The sequence below is a fragment of the Urocitellus parryii genome, chromosome 10 (assembly GCF_045843805.1).
Source record: "Urocitellus parryii isolate mUroPar1 chromosome 10, mUroPar1.hap1, whole genome shotgun sequence".
NCBI classification, from domain to species: domain Eukaryota; kingdom Metazoa; phylum Chordata; class Mammalia; order Rodentia; family Sciuridae; genus Urocitellus; species Urocitellus parryii.
In genome coordinates this window covers 6,617,539-6,641,777 of record NC_135540.1, presented here as the reverse complement: position 1 = coordinate 6,641,777, position 24,239 = coordinate 6,617,539, and the positions used below count along the sequence as shown (strand labels likewise).

Sequence of the window (24,239 nt, the reverse complement as noted above, 5' to 3'; positions counted from 1 at the left end):
ATATATATATATATATACACACACACACACACACATACACCTATGGGGGGTGGTGATGAATGAACCCAGGGGCTCAACCACTGAGCTACATCCCTAGTCCTTGTTATTTTTTTTGAGACAGGGTTGCTGAGGCTAGCCTGGAACTTGTGATCCTCCTGCCTTAGCCTCTGGATCCACTGTCACTGTGCCCAGCTCTACTCTTGTTTTTTCATTAGGAATGGCTATCCCACTATCAAATAGTTCTTCATGCCAATTAATTACAACATTAAGTTCTTTCAGTGTTAAAATGTTTACATTAAAATATACATTCATTTAAGAGAATGTTTAATATTTAACTTAGAAAATTAAGTTATAAAATTTGTTTCCTAAACAAGAAAATTTAGAAATGAGTTTGTAGTAACTTATTTTAAAGTATTTAAATAAGTCAAAAGATAAAATTACTTCTTGTTACATTTATTTTTTTTTTATAAAATGCATTTGCCAAAATGTTTAAGCAGACACTGGTGCTACAAAAATAAATATAAAACAACTATACATGTTTACATTTGTTACTTATAACATAAATACATATTATTTACATGTTCAAAAATTCCAAACTACAGCATATTTTGTCCATGATTCTCAACATGTCTGGGAAGTAGAGAAACAATAAAAGCATAAATACACCACACACCATTTATATTTTTGCTTTTAAAAAAACATTCAATACAAATACACTCAGTAAGCTTGAGGGTATGTTTTCAGAGCAAAGTTAGGCATCCTATTGTACTCTGCGACCAATTATTTCTTGACTCAAATTTCATTCAGTTTTCTCTCAGCATACATCCTTTACTGTACAGATTAAAATTCTCTTTAATAGGCTTTCTGAAGAAGTTATATTAAATAAAAAGTCACTTTACTTGAAAGCCAACCAAAAAGTTATTTATTAAATGTAGGTATCTTTTCAATCAATGAAAACCAGGAGTTGCATTAGAAAACATCAACAGGATGGAAGAAAGACACTGTAATTTCTGTTTGATGTATTCCGGTAATTTTTCATTGTCTCCATACCTAAGTGAAGTAAAAGAAAAAAGATAAAACCATAATCATCTCTCCATTCTTAAGGAATACCAAAAACCATATTATATTTTTTATTCTTCAATGACAAGAGATCTCAGGAAAAATCATCCACGTGGGGTTGGGGTTATGGCTCAGTGGCAGAGCACTTGTCTCGCACATGTAAGGCATAGGGTTTGAACCTTAGCTCCACATAAAAATAAACAAAGATATTAAAACAGTCATACACAATTATTTATTAGTCAGCTCCATCTAGTTAAGCATACCCATTTTTTTTCTTAAAAGAATAATTAGCCAGGCATGGTGGCACAGGCCTGTAATCCCAGTGACTGGAGAAGATAAGGGAGAAGGATCATGAGTTCAAAGCCAGCAACTTAGCAAGGGCCTAAGCAACTCAGTGAGACCCTGTCTCTAAGTTAAAACAAAAAAAAAAACAACGTAAAAAGGGCTAGGATGTAGCTCAGTGATTAAGCATTCCTAGGTTCAATTCCTGGTACCAAAAAAGAGAACAATTTATAAACATTTAAATAACAACAAGAAAATAAAATACTCAACTAACTATATTTTCTGAAACAAGGTTTCATTCCTTGAATGCTTTCTCAAGGAAACACTAAGTTAAACATGATAATACATTTCTATTAGATGTTAAGAACTTGCAATTGCCCTTGTCAGTAAAATTGCAGCATTCATCTGTGAACATGTATCCCACCCACTCTACATCTGCACCCTTCCACTTCCTTGAGCATTTAAAGTGTTTTTAACGATTCCTATGAGCAGTTACTGAAGTGATGCTACTGCACATACACATGCATTTCACAAAAAGCATGAGAGCCACAAATTACAGTTGCCCCACACACGTCTACTACAACAGAAAGACCACATGAAGCAGCATGTTTCTGTTAGCACCGCCATGTCTTAGGTCTTTCTAACAAGTCATGTTTTATTTATTTATATTTAAAAAAAATTTATACCTTTATTTCACTCATTTTTAAACTTTTTACGTGGTGCTAAGGATCCAACCCAGGGTCCTGAGTGTGCAAGATGAGCACTCTACCGCTGAGCCACAATCCCAGCCCAACAAGTCATGTTTTAAATATGGAAACTTTTTCATGCTATTGACAGTTTTGTTATTTCTGGCATGATGCCCAGCACACATATTCATGCAAAGTGAATAAAAAGTTGTCACTTGGCATGTTTAGGGGACAGTTTCCAGGACCCCCATAGATACCAAAATCTGAGAATACCCAATTCCCTTCCATAACATGGAACAATATTTACATATCACCTATACACATCCTCCCATTTACATTAAGCCCTCTCAAGATTACTTGTAATATCAAATGCAATGTAAATTTTACCTAAATAGTTATACTGTATTATTTAGGGAATAAAAAAAAATTCTGCACACATTCAGTACAATCTTTTCAAATATATTTGACCTGTTGTTGGTTGAACTGTGGATATAGAATCTGTATATGGAAGGCCAACTGTTTACATTCATTAATCACTAGATCAGGGGATATACCGTTTCATTTGGGAAAAATAATCAAGTTTTTAAAATTTTATTTTCCAATGCATAACTGTTTTTTTTGTTTATTTTTTTGTGGTTGCAGATGGACAGTATGCCTCTATTTTACTTTTATGTGGTGTTGAGGATTGAACTCGGAGCCTCACACATGCTAGGCAAATTCTCTGCCATTTACAGCTCTAGCCCTCAAGTTATCTTTAAAAGACAGATATGTTTCTATGCTTTTTTTAGGTATACTACTACAACTTCATTAGAATTTTCTGCAAAGGTCCAACCTAGTTAGACTATGGAGTAAAGCTGCAGAGAGGTATTAGGGATGTAGGTCAGGTGTAGAGCACTTGACTAGTATATGCAAGCCTCTAGGTTAAATTCCCAATAGCCTTGAAAAAAGGGGGTTACAAGTTATCTAACGACTTGAATGGATTAGGAACAGATTACTCATACCAGTTGCCCTGCATTAATGTAGATAATTATAAAATAGGCATTAGAAACATAATACGATCTTCTAAGAATAATGAACACTTTGAAGAATGGTAGCCAGGGGAGTGGTAGTGCATGCCTATAATCCCAGTGACTCCGGAGCTCAGGAGGATAGAAAATTCAAGGCGAGTCTCCACAAGTTACCCAGACTTTGTCTCAAAAAATGAGACGGTAATTTTATTATTTTTGCATAGCAAGAAAGCGAAATGTATAAATGGTGTTATCTGAACTAGTATTTTTAAAAACTTACCTAGTTGTTTGACCATTTGGTGACGTGTAACTGATAGAAGATACTCCTGCCTGGACAACCAGCTGGGACCCATCATTAAACTGAACCCACACAGCTCCACTAGTTAACTAGAAAAATAATAAGCATACTGATCGACTCTGCAATAGAGGATCTGAGGTTCCTAAAAGGTACTCAAGTTGAACATATCAACAAGTTTTCTATAGTTTTGAAACTCTCTCCAGTAACTGTAGATTTAGGACTGGAATAGTTTTAGCGTTGAGAATATTCATGTCTTTTCTGGGTTAATCCTTTAATAGATTAAGTACTACAATATTAAAATTATTCTAAATGAATCCCATTTCTCACCAATTTCCACTGTACGTGTTTACCCCTCCCCTCGCAGAGTATTTTAACCCTTTCTTTGTCCTAGTGCCCCTAGAGTTTCTTCCTTGCCTGAAAATATTACATCATAGCCTTTGAGACTTCTTTTAGTGATTCATGTTAAATGGGGAGGCACATGATATAGAGAAACAAACACGGACACTGGAATCCGAGAGACCTAGGTTTACATTCATATTCTGCCCACCAACAAGTAGTATAGTTTAGGATCATCCAAATCAATGTAACATTATGAACTGTAATTTTATTATCTTTAAAAGGGGATAACTTTACTAGTTTTTTTTTGGATAAACTATATAATGTATATTAAAAATATGACACCAAAAAGCAGGCACTCAACAGATATGACCAACCCTCCAAAAGTAATAAGGGTGCATTGTTCTTAAGTGGAAAGTAAAGGGACATAAGCCATGCTTAAATCTCCACATTTGAAGCCTTCACATAATATACACACAGGTTCATGCTGTGAGTTTGAATTAACTTTAAACACTTTAACTTTTCCTTCTTTTGCCAAATTAAAGTTAACTCTAGTCAGATTGATTACAAATGGTTTCTAAAACTCACAATATTTTGGATATTGTTCCGCACTAATCATAAGTAACCATTATCATGACCTGTACTTTAAAAACCATTGGTAGGCAATCTGTTAACAATAATAAAGTTTTCCACTGTATGGAAATAAAACATTAAATTTTTTAAATGATTTAACCAATATAAAAAAATAAAAACTTCTACTTAAACCATTAAAAAAATTTATATTTTGGGGTGATTGTCTAATCAGTGTGAAAACCAAAAGAAATTCATACTGAGAAAAGTCATTTTGGTAGAAACTTCTCACCTGTGTAGCCCAACCAACATTTTTCACAAAAACAGACTTCAAAAGTTGTGCTGATGTAGGAAGACAATCTTTTAGATTATTAGAAGAGACGTTTGTTCCTGAAGCTGTAGTGGTATGGCCAAGTCCTTCAGCTGTAACTATCTACAAAGAGTAAAAACAGGAAGATATTATTTTTTACTGTTTTTATAAGCCAACTTAAGCAAAAAATAAGAATTACTGGATTTTCATTAGCTTTTTTAAAAAAACAAAAAAATTAAAAATACAACCACATTATTAAAATGAGAAAAATACAGAAATGAAAATAATACAACTGTTATTTTCTTTTGCTTTGATCTTTTTCCCCAAGAGATTTTTTTTCATAGCTTCATATCACAATATGTATATATGTAGGTAGGACTAAACACACATATCCATTTTTTTTAACATTGCATTTTTCTATATATATAGTCTTCATTGACATGATAGTTCATTGAGTAAATATAAGATATTTAGGCAGTTAATATTTTACTAGTAAAAATAAAACAACTATGTACATCTCAAAAGGTCAAATTAACAGTATGTGAAAGGCTCATTGGTTGGTTCAAAGACTTAGAAGGCCTTTGAAGTTTAAGCAAGGAGTATGTGATACAGTGCCTCAGGAGTAGCCTGGAAAAAAAAGGTAGGTATACTAAGGCCTCTTCTATCTTGGGGGGCTAAGGGGAGTGGGGTAGTGCTGGGAATAGAACCTGGGTCCTTCATGAGGTATTTAATTTTTTATGAAGGGCATAAGGTGGTCCCTGAAGGGGTATGGACAGAAGTGACACAGATTTACTTACAGAAGGACTAAGTATGAGTGCCTGGGTTGGAGTAGTAGCACTATTCATGATCAATCTACCCAAAGATGGTGCATCTCTTATTGCGCAGTTTGGATCCACACAAGGAGGTGGTGACAGGGCCTTAGGTGAACTAGTATTACCAGGTTTTCTAAAGAAGAAAGAAATGTTCAAATATATTCCTTTAAAACTTGCAATTTACAGATGTCTAAAGAATGTTTATGAAGTAAACCAAACTTTTTTTTTAGAAATCTTATAAACTTTAGCCATGTTAAAAAATTTTTAAAAATTTACCTTCCCATAATTATTGGGAAAAAGGGAGCATTCCCACTCTTCTTTTCCTCTCCTGAAATTACAGATTCCAGTGCTAAACAAATACGATGAGCCTATTTCAAAAGAAGAGTGTTTTCTGTCAATATTTGACCTAAGTAATTTGTAATTAATTAATTATAATTAATTAGTATTAAAATCTATTAGGTATGTACCTCATTAGCATGGTCCATGTATATTTTTATTTCCTCTTTTAAGCTATGAATTTGATTTTCATCCTTTAAAGTGTAAGATTTCCCAGTCTTTTCAATTACTTGAATTAAATCTTCTGTTTTGTGTATTTTTGCTCCTAGCAAATAAGCATAATACTCTTTTTCAATTTATTTAGATTTATTTATTCATCATACCAGTATTTAATGGCTTTCAGATCAAGATATCATTTATATTCACTTACAAACATAGTTGATGGACAGCTATGTGTCATGTGTATCCCGTAAAAGATGTATGACTTAAAAAGTAAATCATCTTTATAGAATACTTAAGACAGAATGTTCATTAAACCCAATCTTTCTGCCCCATTTATAATTCTTATAATTTGGTAAATGTCCACTTGAGTTTCTAATTAAAGAAAGGATATTGTTTCATGACATTTTTATATCATCAATCAAGGTAGGTACAGTTAAAATGAAGTGAGGTAGCGAAAGAGGACTAATATATATACAGATGATAATATAAATTATTTATAGGAAGGTATATATAAACAAACTTTGGTTAAAATGACTTGTCATGAATTAAAAACACAAGCACATGACTACCAAATTACAAACTACAGGAAAAAACTTGTTTTAAAAAATAGTACTTACCATCATAAAACCAAACCTCAAAATCAGCATCAGGAGAATTCTCCATCAAAATACATTTAGCGTATCTTGTAAAATAAGTGATTTTGGGAGATTTAGATCTTACAAGCTGTACAAATCTGGAAGCATATTGATATTTTCGCCAGTATTTTTCTAAGGGGAAAAATTAGTTAATATTAAGGAAGAAAATATTGACTTGATATAGTTTTATCTACCTGTTGTGATTTTTAATAGGTTCTTGTTTGTTTTTGAAAGGCATCTCAATTAAATCTTATTGTTCGGTGCTTTCCCCCGTTCATAATATGCAGAAGCTGCATCAGGAGTTAACTTTGATTAACTACAATTATAAATGAAAATGTATGTAGCACATGATTTCAAAGATCAAAAAACTAGACACTTCATATTGTAATTTTTAATGTGAGTATAGCCACATTACTAATTAAATAAGTGCACCAATTATATTTTGGTGGTATATGAGTAATATTCTGGAGTTAGTTTTTACTTTTAAACAGAATAAAGTAGTATTATAACACAAAATATGAATAGTAAACAACGAATTAATAAGGTATATCAAACTGGACCAAATACCAAGTACAAGAACATAACCTCCAACATGACTAAAACCAAAATACTCATAACCTATCATACCAATATACAGAGTTTAAGTATATATACTCTCAAAATTTATTTCCTGTTAAGCTTACATACCTGGTAAATTGTCAAAGTTGTACCTACTGATTTTATCAGTAGGTAAGGGTGGTTTATCAGCAAGAGGAAAGCCTCTTCCATCATTTGGATAATATATAGTGATCTGCCAAAAAGTTTTTAAGACTTTTAATTATATACCAATAACTTAGAGCACTATATTTTGTTAACAAAATATGAAAAAGTTCAAGCACAATATTAAACATTATTTTATAGAAAATGGTATTCTCTAGCATTTTATTCTAATTTTCTTTTTAAACTTAAATCAAACTACAGATTTTTGATACTAGTTATAAATTTTATTTGTTTATTGCAGCGCTGAGAATCAAACCCAGAATCTAAAACACGATAGGCAAGCTGAGTACTGAACTATATCCACAGCCCTACAATTATTTTTTTTTTTAAAGAGAGAGGAGAGAGAGAGAGAGAGAGAGAGAGAGAGAGAGAGAGAGAGAGAGAGAGAATATTTTAATATTTATTTTTTAGTTATCAGCGGGCACAACATCTTTGTTTGTATGTGGTGCTGAGGATCGAACCCGGGCCGCACACATGCCAGGCGAGCGCGCTACCGCTTGAGCCACATCCCCAGCCCAGCAATTATTTTAAAAATGGAACTAATTTATTTAAACATGTTTGGCATGCTATTTCAGTTTTTGAATTACAGGGACTATCATATCAGAAGACTGCATAAAAAAAAAAATTTTAGAGATCTCCAAATGAATCACAATGCTAAACTTAGCTTAGGGGAAGATGTGAAGTCTCGAGATAATAAAATAACTGTACATTACCATATTCCCATCACTAGATATTTGAAGTACTTCTTTCACATATTCTTGAGATGCATATTCCTTTAGAAGCTCCACACACACCTCCTCTGAATCAAGTATGCTCACCTAAAGAGAAAATTAAAAAAAAAAAAAAAAATCAATAAAAATTTTCTCATTTAAAACATCTGACACACATGATACTTGAGAAAATTACTTAACCATAGCAGAAACAAATATTAAAGTCAAAATGAAATAGCTGCTTCACTCCAACAGTCCAGACCAGAAGTATATTTGAACACAATTGTGAGCCATAAGGTGCAAAGATGAGAATGTACAATGAAGTGGGAAGGGATAAACAGTGAATAGAAAGAAAGCAGAAGGCAGGGCGGAGAATAAGGACTTAAAAGATAATAGCAAGCCAAACAAAGGCAAGACTGGGGGGAACGGGAAACACCAACAAACAGGATGAACATGGAATAAAAAAAAAAAAAAAAATCACTATTCCCACTTCACAAGTTTTAAACTATAAAATGTACATACTCTTTTTCTTTTAAATAATTTTAGTTGTTAAAACATCAAGGTATAATTTCTTGTTAGTTTCTCTTGGTATTTAAGCCTAAGTTAAATGTAGAAATAAAAACTAAAACCAAAGGTTAATATTAATTCACTTATTTGAACTGTGCATAAACTAATATTTAGAACAGTATAGCGCTAATATTATTTTTAAATGTTTTATATTCAAATCTACTTTCTAAAAACAGAAATTTAAAATTCAAAACTTATCAGTATCACTTCATTATTCATATACAAAAGCTATCTTTCCATGAATATTCAATCTTTCTCTTTTTATATAAGTTTATCATGTACATATTCCAAAGTCCAGGATATTATAGGGGACTAAAACATGTTTTCAAAAACTGTATTTTTAAAATAGTATCAAAGAGTAACTTAGGAAAACAATGTACTTACCACAGCCTTTTTAGTTTTCTGTCTGATTGGTTTTAACCTGTGAGCAATCAAAGGAGACGTAATGCTTCGCAATGTGTGTTTCTGATATCCCACTGTTGACTCCATACCCCTCGTCTTGATTTGTTCTGAAAGAGGATGTAAGCCAAAAACAGGTTCTTGTTGCATTATCTCAGGTTTATTGCGCAGTCCAGGCACATATTTCATAGTATTCAGCTGTTTTACAGAAGCTGCATTATCAGAAGCATCAGAGTTCTTTTTGGCTCTTGTATCTCTCCAAGCATTTCTTGACATGTTTTTCTGCAAATCTGGATGTATAAGAAAATCTCTCTTTGGGCTAATGCTGTTGTGCTCAGTAGTTTCTCTTAAATGAGCTATCATATATATTGAAAAAAGCAGTTTAGTAAATAATTAAGAAGTCACAAGTTTACATTGACTATATTAGTGCCTTTTTTTTTTTTTTGTATTGAAGATTGAACCCAGATTATTATGTAGGCCATGGAAGCATTCTATCCCTGAGCTACATCTCTAACCCTCTGCATTAAGGAAAAAAAAAAAAAAAAAAGCTTTAGAAAAATAATAGTGTATTTTATTCAGGATTTTTACTAAATGAGCAGATTTTCGTTGCTATTGCCAAAGGGAGAACAGTCTGTGTAAATATGTGAGGTTATAGATACATTAATTTGTTCCAAAATAATAGCCATTTTACTATATATATGTATAATGCTCTTATATACCTTAAATATGCATAAGAAAATTTTATTTTAAATAAGAAATTATTCTAGTCTAATATATGACATAAAAAGTCAGTGACTTTAAAAGGGTATTTTAAACCAGATCACAAAAGATATAATAAACAATCTACTTTTCAATCAAGGCAAAAACTAGTCACTGCAGGGTCACTGCTAATTCTAATGTGAGATTATATTCCAACAAAAGCATATTTGAGAAGAATTCCCACATATCAATCTACCTAAATAAAAAACAAAACATAAATTTATTTTTTAAGCTAAGGAACACCTATCCTATCTTTGCTTAGAAGGTATACAACTAAGGGAAAAAAACACCATGTGAATAGTTTCAATATTATTAATATTTTACATATATATGTGTGTATATATATATATAGTTATATATATAGTTATACCCACATTTTTTGAAGTTCTAAAGAATTTTACCAATTTGTGTTTTAAATTGTTATTCTAGAGTTCACATGGGAATATATACCACCCCCCTCCAACTCTCAAGGGTGGAGGTTTGGCTAAGTCGTTAAGTGCTTGCTGGCAATGTACAATGCCCTGGGTTCAATCCCCAGTACTGCAAAATACAAACCAAATGAAAAACATCTCTCCAACTCTCAGTATGACAGAAAAAAAAATCTTTTTTTTTTTTTTTTTTGGGGGGGGTACAGGGGATTGAACCAGAAGCGCTTAACGAGTGAGTCACATCCTTAGCCCTTTTTATTTAGAGACAGGATTTTTTATTTAGAGACAGGATTTTTTATTTAGAGACAGGATCTCAGTGAATTGCTTAGGGCCTAAATTGCTGAGGCTGTCTTTTTTTTTTTTTTTAAGTTGTTGACAGACCTTTAGTTTATTTACTTACATGTGGTCCAGAGACTTGAATCCAGTACCTCACATACACTGGGTAAGCGCCCTACCAATGAGCCACAACCCCAGCCCCTGAGGCTGGCTTTGAACTCATGATCTTCCTGCCTCAGCCCCTGGAGATGCATATGCCCGGCCAGAAAAATATTTTGTACCAAAAATACTTTAAAATTATAGCAGCCTCATTACATTACTTTAAAGAAAAAAAAAAAAGGTTATTTCTCCATCTCAGACAAAGCCATACTGTCAAGTAAAAATACTTGTAAATACAACAGAAGTAGAGCAAGATGTACATTATCAGTTTTATCATTAAAAAAACAAAAAACAAACTTGAATTATTTCCAAGGATATTTTCAAGTACATAGGAAAAGATTCATTTCCTTTGGGGATTTTGAAAATCATATACATTTCTTTTGAAAAAAGAAAAAAACACATAGGCTCTTGAGATGACAAATAACACTCTGCTTAAATTACAGCCACTATGCACTCTTTTGTCTGTGAGGTAATACAACACTTAGTAAAAAATGATCTCCTTCTCTCCATATGTTTCATAATTTTCTCTCTTTTTTAAAATTATTATTCCCCATCCCACCTTCTGTGAATCTGTTATGTTCATTAATTAAGAATATTTTAACCATTAAGTCCCAAGTTTTCTATTCTGCCAATATTTCAATGAAATTGACAGATGTGCATGAAAATACGTTGGAAATCATAATCTAAGCTTATATATCCTTTACATGTTTTCAAATGCTCTAATCATTCACCATATTACTTTTCTCAAAAGAAGTAAGTGGCATGTCTGTTGCTCAACTTAGTTTTTATAGGTGTCCCACATTTGGGATGGTGGGACTTACTGGGTTAATATTTACACTTTGCATCTATAAATAAAATAATGACTCGAATGATAGCTACTTGAAAATATCTAGGTTTTAGTAGCCATGTATTTAGATGTGAAATCCAACTGGCTGACTATAGTGTCCATATCGGCATCTACTTCAAAATAAAGTCAAACATCTTTTAATTGTTTTATAGGCACTGACTTGGTACTTATTATGAAGAGTCTTCAAGAGAGGGCTTAAGAGGAAAGCTTCTAAGACAGATTACTTGGGTTGGATCCTGGCACTGTACTTAATGGCTATGCAACTGAATTCTGTGTACAATTTCCTTAGCTATAAAAAAATAACAACAGTATCTTCCTCATATGTTTTTGTGAGAATATAACAAATATATATATGTTCAGTATTAAGAATAATAGCTGACCTTACGGTAAATATTAAAAACCATCAAGTTTTACTATAATAATTCAGCTTTATTGTATTGTTTTATTTTATTTAAAAAGCCCAAAAAGAAAACTATAATGGCCAGGTGCACTGGCACCTGGAAATCCCAGTGGCTTGGAAGGCTGAGGCCCTAAGCAACTTATCAAGACCCTATGTCTAAATAAAAACTAAACAGGGCTGGGGATATGGCTCAGTGATTGAGTACTCCTGGGTTTAATCCCTGGCACCAACAAAACAAAACAAACAAAAAACAAAAACAAGGAAACTACAGTGCTAAAAAAGTGTGTAAGTCATTAGTTTTTAATTAAATACTACCATTTAAAACTCACCATTCATTTGCAGATTTCCAAACCACTGTTGTACAATTTCAGTTTGAGGTGTCTGGTCTGAAAATGGAAAAGGACTTTTTCCTGGACAAAGATGATTTGAACTAAAGAAAAAAAAAATCCCCAAGTAATAAAAAGTTAAAGTAATTAAAAAAATGATTAGGCAACTTTTTGTGGGGGACACTAGGGAACAAACTTATGGCCTCACACATGCTAAATGTGTTCTACCATGGTACTTTATCCCCAATACCTAGCCAACTTTTTAATGTAGAATAAAGACAAATGTGAATTCCAAAAAATTTTAGGATAACTGTAGAAAACAATATTTGCATAATCACATTGTCTCTAAAACGCTGAATTCCCATGCCAGAATGCCAGGGCATTGTGATGATGTTTCTATGTGGCTGTTGCCCTTTAATAATTCAAGCATAAAAATCATAAAAAAAATTAAGAGACATGCAAAAAAAATCATTAAAACAATTAGTTTTCATGTTAGAAATAGTATTAGTACTATAATTACTCATCATTCAGGCTCAACTTCTTTTTGTTTGTAGTTATTATTAGAGTACTTCAGGGATCAGATTTGTTTAATACATGGTGTTTTGCATATATATATGAAACTAAAAACTCCCAAGAATTAAACAGAGTAATAAACATATTCATCAACACATACATTCACTTTTGAAGGACACCTTAATCATAGCTCTAAATTAATATTCCAATACTTTAGTAATAAAAAATGAAAATCATCATTGATAAGTGCCTCAGAAGCATCAGTTAAAAGAAAAGTATTAATTATTCATTGCCCTAGTAACCCCTTTATTTACATGCATCTTCATATTTGTGCTAGTATGTTTACAGAAAATAAAATACTTATATTCTTACAGTGCTTGGTTGTTATCAGGTCTTTCAAAAGATCCAGAACTATGAGATGTCTTTTCTTTAAAGAAATGAAAAATATTGACATTGCTGTTTGTGGGTGGATATGGGTCTTCATTTTCTTCTATTCCTGATCTTTTGGACTTTGAAAGTGTTTCTGCTGAGTGACATCGTTCCATTGTATATGTTTTTGCTCGAGATTGACTATTAGAAGTGCCAGATCTATCAGAGGAATGGGCTCTACGGAGGTATCGAGAATGTGGCCTTTCTTCTGCATCTTGAATTACTCTTCCTCTTCCACTGTTACTGGTTTCATGTGCTTGATTTCCCCACTGAGTACAAAAACTGCTTCCATCTCCTGAAGAAAAGTCACTTGAATTTTTATGCTTTGGAAATACAGTCATTTTATTTGGAAGTGGCTGGCCAATCAAGAGTCGTCTTCTGTCAAGTAAACTACCACTTACACTGGTACTGGAAGAAGCCGTAACTGCAGTAGAAATTGTGGCATGTCCACTATCAATTGAGTCTTCTACAGTTCCTAAATCTTTACTTTTTGTTGAAGAATTTCGGGACATAAAAGGATGGTCCAATATTGAAGACAGACTTAAACGATCTGCTGGATTTCTACGAAGTAGCTGGTGAATAAGATCCTTGGCCTCTCTTGACAAAAACGTTGGCATTTCATAATCTGCCAATACGACTTTATTTAATGTGTTCTTGACTGTGTCAGTGTCAAAAGGTGGTCTCCCAATTAATAATGTATAAAACATGCAGCCCAAGGACCAAACATCAGATTCAAGTCCATGTGCACTTCGAGTTGCAATTTCTGGTGAAATGTAATTAGGAGTTCCACATAATGTATAGTGCTTTTCATGTGGCATTGTCAATTGAGTTGCCAGCCCAAAATCGGCAATCTTGATATTCATATTACGAGTAAGTAAGAGGTTAGAAAGTGTGAGGTCCCGGTGTAATATGCCATGAGAATGAAGATACAACATTCCTGTGATGATCTGGTGCATGAAGTGTCGAGCTGTGAGGATGCAAAAAAGAGAACTTACAATTGAGAAGATTCAGCATTTAAAATACACTGTGAAACAGGGCTGAGGATGTGGCTCAAGCGGTGGCGCGCTCGCCTGGCATGCGTGCGGCCCGGGTTTGATCCTCAGCACCACATACAAATAAAGATGTTGTGTCTGCAGAAAACTAAAAAATAAAAATATTAAAATTCTCTCTCTCTCCTTTAAAAAAAAATTAAACAAAATACACTGTGAAACAGAGGCAGATATGCTAGAGTATAATATTAAATTATTAGCTTGCAGCTAGAATTTACCAAAGTGCAACTTTTGTGGTATTATAATATTAACCAATTTCTGTTAAATATACAAGGCAATAATTTTAATCTTTGCTTTTCCCAAATAATGAGCAGTAAATTTCATTAACAATTGGGATTGATTAGGGAAATGATAACCAGAGTTGCCTAACAATTAAGAAAATTATTTTTAACTGTATGAACAATCCATAAATCTATACTAATTGTAAAAAAGAAAAAAAGTTAACTTTTCTTTGATATCTCCCAAACACTCCCAAAAAGTAGTCACATCAACAGTTTGTATATAATCTTTTATGTTTCTCTGCTTGCTTATGTATATTTAAATCTATAGACATATTGTAATAAATGCTTCTTAAAGTTTTATTACATTTCATTTCTATGGCAGTACCATAGATCTATATTTTATTCAATTGCTGTTGAACATTTGGGTCACTACCGCTATTTCAAGATTAAAAAAACACAACAATAAACATTCTTACACATGCTTGTTTTCTTGTGAATGTTATGGGAATTCCTCTATAGTACATTCAAGGTATAGAATCACTGGACTGAAGAATAAGAAAACATACTATTTTATTATTAAAAGGCTATATTTGGAATTGAGATTGTGGCTTAGTGGTAGAACCCTTGCCTATCATGTATGAGGTACTGGGTATGATTCTCAGCACCACATATAAATTAATAAATAAACTAAGGTCCATCAACGATTAAAAATTTAAAAAAAAAAGGCTATATTTTCATGGAGATCCTTTAACGAGTAGGCTGTCCCAAATCAATGAGTGAAAAATGATACTTGTTATTTGGGTTAGCACCTTCATGATGACTACTGTGTTTGAGCATCTTTTCATATATTTTTTGGTTACTGGTACTTTTTCTGCCATGAGATAGTCTGCTCATATTCCCTACTATCTGATTTGATTATCTTTTTAGGTGTGTCTTTTTAAATATGAATTTCCAGTCATTCATATGTGTGTGTGTGTGTGTGTTTGTATGTATGTATATATATATATATATCACACATACACATATATAACGCATAAATATGGCTTTTGTGTGTGTGCTATTAGGGATCAAACGTATCTTTGTCTTTAAGTTTGTTAAAAGTACACAGAAGTTTTTAATTTTAATTCAAACTGATATTTTTCCCTTCATTGCTTTTGCTAGTTCTGTCTCATATGAAAAAAATACAGTAATCATCATCAATATGTGTATGGATTTTTCAATTTGTACTACTTCTTCAGAATAAACTTCCAAAAATGGAATTTGAGTCAAAGAACATAAACATTTCTGAGTAAATATATATGACCAAATTGTGTTTCAACAGATTGAAATGCTCAAAAAGCTTATCAGAACCCATCTTTCTTAGCCCATCTACAATCCCAGTTAACAGGGGGAAAAAAAAAAAGAAAAAGAAAAAAAGCTTAGTCTGACAATATATGGAACTTATTTGATTCTGATTTAAATTGTAAAAAATTATTTCTGAGGAACTAGGGAAGTTTGAAACTGACTTTGTATTCATAGTAAGGAATTATTCAGAGTAATAAAGACTCTATGATTATCATTTTTTAACATCCAGATTCTGTATTCAACAGATTGAAATGCTCAAAAAGCTTATCAGAACCCATCTTTCTTAGCTCATCTACAATCCCAGTTAACAGGGGGAAAAAAAAAAAAAAAGAAAAAGAAAAAGCTTAGTCTGACAATATATGGAACTTATTTGATTCTGATTTAAATCGTAAAAAATTGGTTGGGGATGTGGCTCAAGTGGTAGCGTGCTCGTCTGGCATGCGTGAGGCACTGGGTTTAATCCTCAGCACCACATATTGTGTCCACCTAAAAAAAACTAAAAAATAAATATATTTAAAAAAAATTGTAAAAAATTATTTCTGAGGAACTAGAGAAGTTTGAAACTAACTTTGTATTCATAGTAAGGAATTATTCAGTGTAATAAAGACTTTGTGATTATCATTTTTTAACATCCAGATTCTGTAAAGATAAATACTAAAATATTTGTAGATAATAGGATGTCTATTAATATGCTTCAAAATATTCTATCGAATTAGGGGATTAAAGAGTGGATAATTCTACAGTTTTTGGAAGCTGAGATAAGTTCGAAGGGATTCACTATACTCAGGAGATCCACATTTTCTTTCTTTTTTTGTGTGTGCCTGCGTGTGCGTGTGTGTGTGGTGCTGGGGATTGAACCAGGGGCTTGTGCATGCGAGGCAAGCACTTTACCAATGGAGGTATGTCCCCAGTCTGAGATCCACATTTTCTAAAACAAATGGTTTCAATGGCCGTCATCAGTGGCATTGTAAAAAGCATTCTATATTTGCAAGTTTACACAGTAAATTGCTACCAATAATTTAATTTACAATGTATTTTGGGGGATAAATGACAAATTTCTTACTTTCTGCAATTCTTAAATTGTTTTTAAGAAGTATAGCATTGTATGTGCGGGATCCTTTTCTAGCCTAAGGTAACAACTGAAACAGTTTTATTAAATATTATAAAATAGCACATTTTTTCAAAACATTTTTGGAAAGTAAAAAAGAAGCTTACCTTCATTTTCTGAGAAAGGTTTCATTCTATTCTTTAGGTATCTGTTCATTTCACCATTGTGACACATTTCTAATACCAGGTACACATAATTGTTATCTTCAAAATAGTTATATAGCTGAAATGTAAAAAAGTATAATAAATTAGAATTTAAAAAATTCAGTATCCTAGGCTGCTTCTATAAAATTGTATCTTACCTCCAAGATAGAGGGATGTTTCAATTGACAATGTATTTTCACCTCATTTTGGACTCGCTGTACCATTCCAGCTTTGTACATGGCTTTTTTATCTATCTGAAAAAACAGAAAAGTTTTAAATGTTGATGGTTAAGTTTCAAATATAAATTGTTAAAAGCCATCTTTGATCAGGGTGCAGTGGCATACTCCAATTACTCAGTATACTGAGGCAGGAAGCTCGCAAATTGAGGCAAGTCCCAAGAACTCAGTGAGACCCTGTCTCAAAAAGAAAAAAAAAAAAAAATGGGCTGGGATGTAGGTCAGTGGTAAAGCACCCCTGGGTTCAATTACTAGTGGCAGAGGAAGGAACTAAGTCACCTTTGAAAAGAAAGTATATTTTAATTTAAAATAGTTTGAAGATTTTTAATATATGTCTTTGAGATCAACTTACTCTGTTGGGTCTATTTTTCCTCTGTTTATCTAGTAGAGTGGACACTAAGTAAATCTGTCCAATGCACTCTAGTACTCTCTGTCAATTTAAATACTTTAATAGCACAACTGCTCTATCCATAAGAAAAATCCAACTTTAGTCAAACTTTATTCCAAATTTCCTTTCCCTTTTCCAACTAGTTTAGATAAATAATTCTCAATTTGCTAATGTTTATGTTATTCCTATTAGATTAACTTATATCAATAGAGAATAGTATTTTGGATTAATACTTATACTGTAATACAGAACTACACACAAATGTATTATTATAAAAAAAATTATTTGATTTCTACACTTGACTCCAAGTATGCATAACTGAAACACACCTGTCTACCGAACATTAATGAAGATAAAACATTTAAGCAAATGAATGCTCCTCCAAAACGTCCTTAAGCTGAACTGCTGAATTTATCCGTATTGTCTTTTGCCTATATGATGTATTCTTTACACCATAATCAAAGAAAAGGTTGGTCAGTACGGAACTGTGACATCTCTAGTAGAACACCTTTAGTTATTTGCAAAGTACAGAAAAAAAAAGTTGATTAATATAGTCTTACCATTTTGATTGCAACTTCCAAACCAGTGTGAATGGATTCAGCTCTGTAGACACCAGCAAATGATCCCTTACCGAGCAGATTTCCGACTTTAAAATCCTTAAAAAGTAAAATTAGATATTATGTGTGATGACTCTCAGGAGTAGAAAGGAAGAATGATACCAAGGACCTGGAAAAATGGGATGCAAAGGGTTGAGAGGAGTATTTGGCAAAATCCAGGAAGGTATTCCACCTCGATATAGCAGGCGTCTGCGGTGGAAGGCATGGCGATGCCCTGCAGGACTCCCCAGCTTCCAGGCCGGCCAGACTGCGCACCCGAGCGACTCCACCGCAGCACAGGCTGCACCTCCTCCCGCCTCCAGCCAACACCTGGGAGCCCCGCCACAGCTCCCGCCGCGGCCAACCGCCATCCCCCGGGAGAAGGGGGAGGCGGCCTGGCTCCGGTCGGCGCGGCGGCTCCAGCGGGGTTACCACGGACGCGGCGGGGCCGGGGACGCCGCCCACCGGTGCCGCCCCCGCCCGAGCGCGGTCCAGAGGCTGGGTCCCGCCCCACCGCCGGCCCGGCGCCACGCCCGGCCCCAGCCGTGGGCTTCGCTCGCCCCCTTCCGATCCGCAGCCTTGGCCCGCCACTCCCTTCACCTCGATCTTCTCGCCGATGCAAGTCGCCATATTCGCAGGCCCGGGCCGGCGCTCCCCGGGTCAGGTCCCTTTTCACAGTCCCTTCGAGGTGGAGCTCCAGGCAGCCAGCCGGTCGTGGTGCCCATCAGGCTGTGCCTTCTAGGCCGCCGCTCCGGGCGACGACGCTACAGCCACCGAAGGAATTCCTCGACACCATCCGAGGCTTGGGCGGTGCCTCTGCACTCCCATTTTGAAAAACTCCCGCCGGTGGCTGTTGAAGCGAGAGTGGTGGTGACGTCAGGAGACGTCGCTCCGCAGAGACAGGCTGGCGCGCATGCGCGACAGGCATTTCACTCACGCGTGCGCCACAGGCTCTCCTTCGCGCTCGCCGCAGCTTCCGGTACCAGAGCCCAGCGCCGGAAGCGCAGGGTGTCGCGACTGGCTGTGGAGTGCGCTGCCGTCCAGCCTGTGGAGAACCCAAGTGAGACCCGTAGAGCCGCAGGCCTTAGAGACGCGAGGTTTACTGCTGGTAAGTCCGCAGCTTCACCTCTGGAAGGGTACTGCCGCGTCCAGGGAGGGCTCCAAACTGCCGCGAGGGCGCGGGTGTGGTTCGTTGAGAAGTCTCCCTGCACGTGCGAGGCCTTGGTTTTTTCCCCCAGCACCTTAAAACGAAACAAAAACAACAGAAACCTTTTTAAAATCTCAGGTGTCCACTCCACGGAAAAAGCACAGGGAAGAAATCATCACCTTGATTCAGGAAAATCTCTTAGACCTCCCCGGCTGACGGCAGAAGTTTCTCACAGCAGGTACTTTAGAAAAGGCATTCGAGGGAAGGACACGACTTTTGTGTCGGGGAAACCACACGGTAGTTTAGTCCGAGCCAGACGGGAGTGACCTAGGCCCGGGAACGCAGATTCCAGTTGCCTTGAAGTGTACTGAAGAAATCCAAGTTGAAGGCAGAGAACAAAGGTCGTCGTCCTCCGTGCACCGAGTCTGCCAGGGGTGCTGGGCTGAACACAGGTTAAGTCAAATGGGAAAACGGACTGCGTTCTCAGGGAGGTTGGTCAGGCCTGAGTTCTGGGGTTCTGGGGAGTACCAGGGATTGAATCTGGAGATGCGTGACTACCGAGCCACATGTCCAGCCCTTTTTTATTTTGAGACAGGGTCTCACTAAGTTGCCTAGGACCTTGTTGAGTTATTGGGGCTGGTGTTGAACTTGAAATCTTCCTGCCTCAGTCTTCCCAGCTGCTGGGATTACAGGTGTGTGCCACCAGGCCCAGCAGGTTCTGTTCTTTTGCCTAATTGTCATGACAGGGTTAAGTCAGATGCAGATGATAAGAAGTAGTGGATTTTTTTCTTAGGGGCTGAAGTAACCCTTGTCTCAAAAGCTGCCAGTGCCTTACCTCTCAGCTTGCCTTCCATTTTGTCTCTATTTGAGAGGAAATAGTTGGCAACTGGTGCTTGCTTGAAGAATTCTATCATAATGGTTTATTATGGAATATTTAAAGAAACCTCTCCAGGGTAGGGTTGATGCACTGTTTGCAGATAAGACAATTGTGGTTTTTTTCAGGAAGGTTCTAAAATAAATGCACAAATTTCTGTCTATTTCTAAATTGAAAGCTGTGGAGAGTGGATGAGCCCCGGGTCTCCACTGATCCTGCGGGATCATCAAAAGCCAATCCCATGAAACATTCTTTGCCAAAAAGGCAAAGATATTAATAATCTTGACCCTCAGCTCTGATGCTAACAGGGACATTCCAGGACAGTGGGTTTCCTGGGTGCAGCAGGGTATTCCTCACACTTGATACTGAGGTTTTGAAGTTAAAATTAAACAGTAGGATAGCTACAAAAATGTTTCTAGTTTTGAAACGTTTTAGTGCACAAAGAAACCTTTTTTTTTTTTTTTTTTGGTTGTGTTGGGGATTGAACCCAAGGCCTTGTGCATGTGAGGCAGGCACTCTATCAACTCCCCAGCCCTCAAAGAAGCCTCTTGGTAACTTCAAATTAGAATAGACACCTTATGAACTCTTAATGACTTCCAAAAACTTCTGAGTGACATTGATTACGTCCTCTTTAAAGTTAACTACATCAAAGTTAGTTAGTTCACTATCCTCAAAGGAGATCCACCTCTGTCTCCTCAACAACCGACTTCAGAAGCTAAAACTGCACTGACTCACGAAGACTCTGCTCTTCAAGCAGCCCAGCTTACTATGGTCAATCTAAATAGATCTATTCAAGTACTGACTTTTCCTGCTACTCATATCCCTACAGGAATTCTTTGGCAGGAAACAAAAATTATAAAATAGCTTCAACTGCTACATTCTCCTAAATCCTTAATGCCATTTTCATGATTAGTTGCTCAGTTAATTTCAAAAATTCAATGAGTACAGCAACTCTTAGGGCTAGAGCATTCCCTTATTGTAGTTCGTTTTACTACTGCACAACAAGATTGGCTTTGACAAAATTCTGCAAGTTGACAGATTACACTTGCTAATTTTTCTGGCCAAATTGATAGCTATTATCAAATTTTATTTGATAAAATTTCTATAACAACTTTTGTTTTCCCTAAAATTGTTTGCACTAAACCAATTTCTCAGGCTCTAATGGTTTTTACTGATGGGTCCAGCTCAGGGAGGCCAGATTAAAATTTTTGCCTGACAACCCTTTTCATCAGAATCTATAAATATTTACAGTGACAGTCCTTATGCAGTGGGGGCAACTCAGGTAATTGAAACAGCCACTATTGGGCATATTATCTCTGAGGTATTATTTTAGCTTTTTAAATCTTTACAAAACTCTATGCAACAATGTTGTTAGCTTTTTTTTTTATTGGACATAGTTGAGCTCATTCGGTCTTGCAGGACCTGTTGTAGAAGGAAACAATGTTATAGATCATCTTGTTGCATCAGTAGAATGTGTATCACCTTATTCCTCTCTCAGGTATCACATGCCCTACATCACCAAAATGCTTCCAGTTTGCACAAAGAATTTCACCTCACTAGGGAGCAGGCTCAGACCACAGCTAAACAATACCCTCAATGTATTATTCACCCCCCAGTCTTATTAACTGGGATAAATGCTGGGGGCCTTAAGCCAAATCACATTTGACAGATGGAAGTTCTGCATGTACAAGAGTGTGGAAGACAACAGTAGGTACATGTGTCTGTTGACACCTATTATTTTTGCTACAGCACAAGTAGGAGAAAGTGGTAATGGTCATTAGTTATTGGCTGATTTTGGGCAAACCTCAGGAATTTGAAACTGATAATGGTCCAGCTTATGCCAGTTCTTTTCAGTGCTTTTGTGTTTCTTATATTATTCATAAGACACGAATCCCATAGAATACTCAAGGACCAGGAATAGTAGAATGTGCCAATAGAATGTTAGAAATTCAACTTCAGAAACAAAAAGGGGGAGATAGGTATTATCCATCTCCACAGAATCAATTGCATCATGCTCTTTTTATTTTGAATTTCTTAAATTGTAATGAGAAGGGCTGCACTGCAGCTGAGAGATACCAAGTCTCTGGTTCAGCTTGTTCAGCAGGAATAGTATGGTAGAAAGATTTACCATCAGGAAAATAGAATGGGCCGGATCCAGTAATGAGGGGAAGAGGTTATGACCATATCTTTCCAGAAGGTGCTGAGAAGCCGATTGGGTATCTGAGAGAGGAGTCATCAACATGGATCCAAAACCTGAACACGAACCCGAATCCAAAAGACTGAAGATCACACCATCAATAATGGTACCGACACAAGAGCTACCTTTAAACATTCAGCCAAGCAAAGGAGGCAAGAAAAAGGAAGGAGCAACAAAAAGCACACTACGTGTAAATCCCCCGACGTGGAGTCAGATCCAGAACTTGGCAAGCAAAGCTCAGGGAGTGATTGAGAAGCAGGGGGTCCCTGAGACACCAGCTACCATGTTTATGGCAATGCTGGCTGTTCTAAGTAGTCAGGTATGTATCGTAATGAGAAACTTATTGGACATATTTTCCGGATCCTCCATTAATTAATCCCACTACCTGGGCTGGAGGATCTGTTCCAGTGTTTACAAATTAGTCTGCCATGGGGGGTTGTCAATCTGATTTTCATATTGTTTCCTCTTATTACTTTAATTTTCTTATTCTGGGTATACTGCTGAGGCCCCTATGTCCCAGGAATCCTATGGTGGTACTTGTGTTGCCAGTTTCCAGTCCTTCTTTAGGATTTGAAAAAATATATACAGACTATTATCAAAATAGATTTTCCTAAATAAGAACTCTGTCAACACCCTCTGTTCCCTTATTGCCCAAATTCCAGCACTTCAGAACTGGGAACTTTTCCTCAGTGGCGAGATTGTGCTAATTTAGTTCCTGTATGACATATTTGCAGTCCAAGTCATATGTCCACATAAGTTTGATTTGGAACATTCTCATAATGAACTCATGACCCCTGGAGGGTTTGTTAGTAAAATCTGACCTCAAGATCAGGAGGCATTCAGAAGAATTCATGGCATCTAGCTGCTATTTTAGATTTTGTTAATTTTACTAGTCAGTTGCTTTCACATCTAACCAGTGATTGTACCACCAACTCATTTTATGGTTTGTGGTTGTGTGTTCAGTCTCTTTATGCATTATTAACAGGAAATACTAATATCAAAAAAATGGGCAGTGATCACCATTTTGTAACGAGTACTAACTGTAATCTTACTAATTGTGTGACTAATATAACAAAAATTAAGGTATTTTGGTTTCATACCAGCCTTCCTTTCTTATACTTTCCACCAGCATCACAGATGACTGGTATTAAGATAATAGGGCTAGGTGGGCATGGTGGTGCACACCTTTAAGCCCAGTGGTTTGGGAGGCTGAGGCAGGAAGATCACAAGTTCAAAGCCAGCCTTAGCAAAAATGAAGCACTTAGCAACTCAGAGAGACCCTGTCTCTAAATAAAATGCAAAATTTGGCTGGGGATTGGCTCAGTGGTCAAGTGCCCCTGAGTTCAATTCCTGGTTTACCACCACCACTGCCCCCCCCAAAAAGATAACAGCTATAAGTTATCAAGAACTTCATAATCAGCTGATTCAATCATCTGTGCTATGGGACTTATAGTCTTTGGTATTGTTACTTTAATTATATTGCGATTGTTTCTACAATCACTGCCTCTGACATTCTGGTACAGGATATCCAAACAACTCATTTTGTCAATGCTTGACACAAAATACATTAAGAACCCTGTAAGATCAGGAGAATACTGATAATAAACTTAAAGCTAAGTTAAATGCTTTAAAACCTAGTGTAATAAACTTAGGTGATCACATAGTTTTAAGGTCAGAGGACAATTACAGTGCCATGTTGCTTATCAATTTATTTATGTAATACCTGTTTTACATGTTAATTCCCAGTGGGGTTAGAAAAAATAAAGATACATCTATTAGCAGTTTGAAATCATAAGTGTTAGTTTATATCTTTTACATCTACACCATTAGATCCAAGTCAGGCAAAAAAGCAAGATTCCTATGTTATCTCC

General features: G+C 35.7%; 1 protein-coding gene and 1 long non-coding RNA gene across 10 annotated transcripts; one reads left to right on the top strand and one right to left on the bottom strand.

Moving 5' to 3' along the window:
* Positions 1 to 947: 947 nt before the first annotated feature.
* Plk4 (polo like kinase 4) lies at positions 948 to 18,826 on the bottom strand. 9 transcript variants are annotated; one of them, XM_077803409.1, is made up of 17 exons: positions 18,751 to 18,826; positions 18,115 to 18,210; positions 17,089 to 17,184; positions 16,895 to 17,009; positions 13,979 to 14,032; positions 13,009 to 13,360; positions 12,127 to 12,227; positions 8,914 to 9,284; positions 7,966 to 8,070; positions 7,181 to 7,283; positions 6,476 to 6,625; positions 5,828 to 5,961; positions 5,637 to 5,728; positions 5,346 to 5,493; positions 4,531 to 4,671; positions 3,315 to 3,421; positions 948 to 1,050 (listed from the first exon to the last, which is right to left on the bottom strand). In XM_077803409.1, exons 1-17 carry the CDS (start codon positions 18,778 to 18,780, stop codon positions 948 to 950), a joined length of 2,298 nt encoding a protein of 765 aa, XP_077659535.1. In that variant the 5' UTR covers positions 18,781 to 18,826. The 9 variants fall into 9 exon arrangements, with proteins under 9 accessions (XP_077659535.1, XP_026246701.2, XP_077659529.1 ...); XM_026390916.2 differs by having other exon boundaries at positions 13,009 to 14,032; XM_077803403.1 differs by having other exon boundaries at positions 12,127 to 12,230; positions 13,114 to 14,032.
* Positions 18,827 to 19,093: 267 nt separating this feature from the next.
* LOC113184272 (uncharacterized) lies at positions 19,094 to 22,435 on the top strand. The gene is made up of 3 exons (XR_003300968.2): positions 19,094 to 19,258; positions 19,436 to 19,535; positions 22,366 to 22,435. It is a non-coding gene; the product is annotated as an uncharacterized LOC113184272 (long non-coding RNA).
* Positions 22,436 to 24,239: the final 1,804 nt, after the last annotated feature.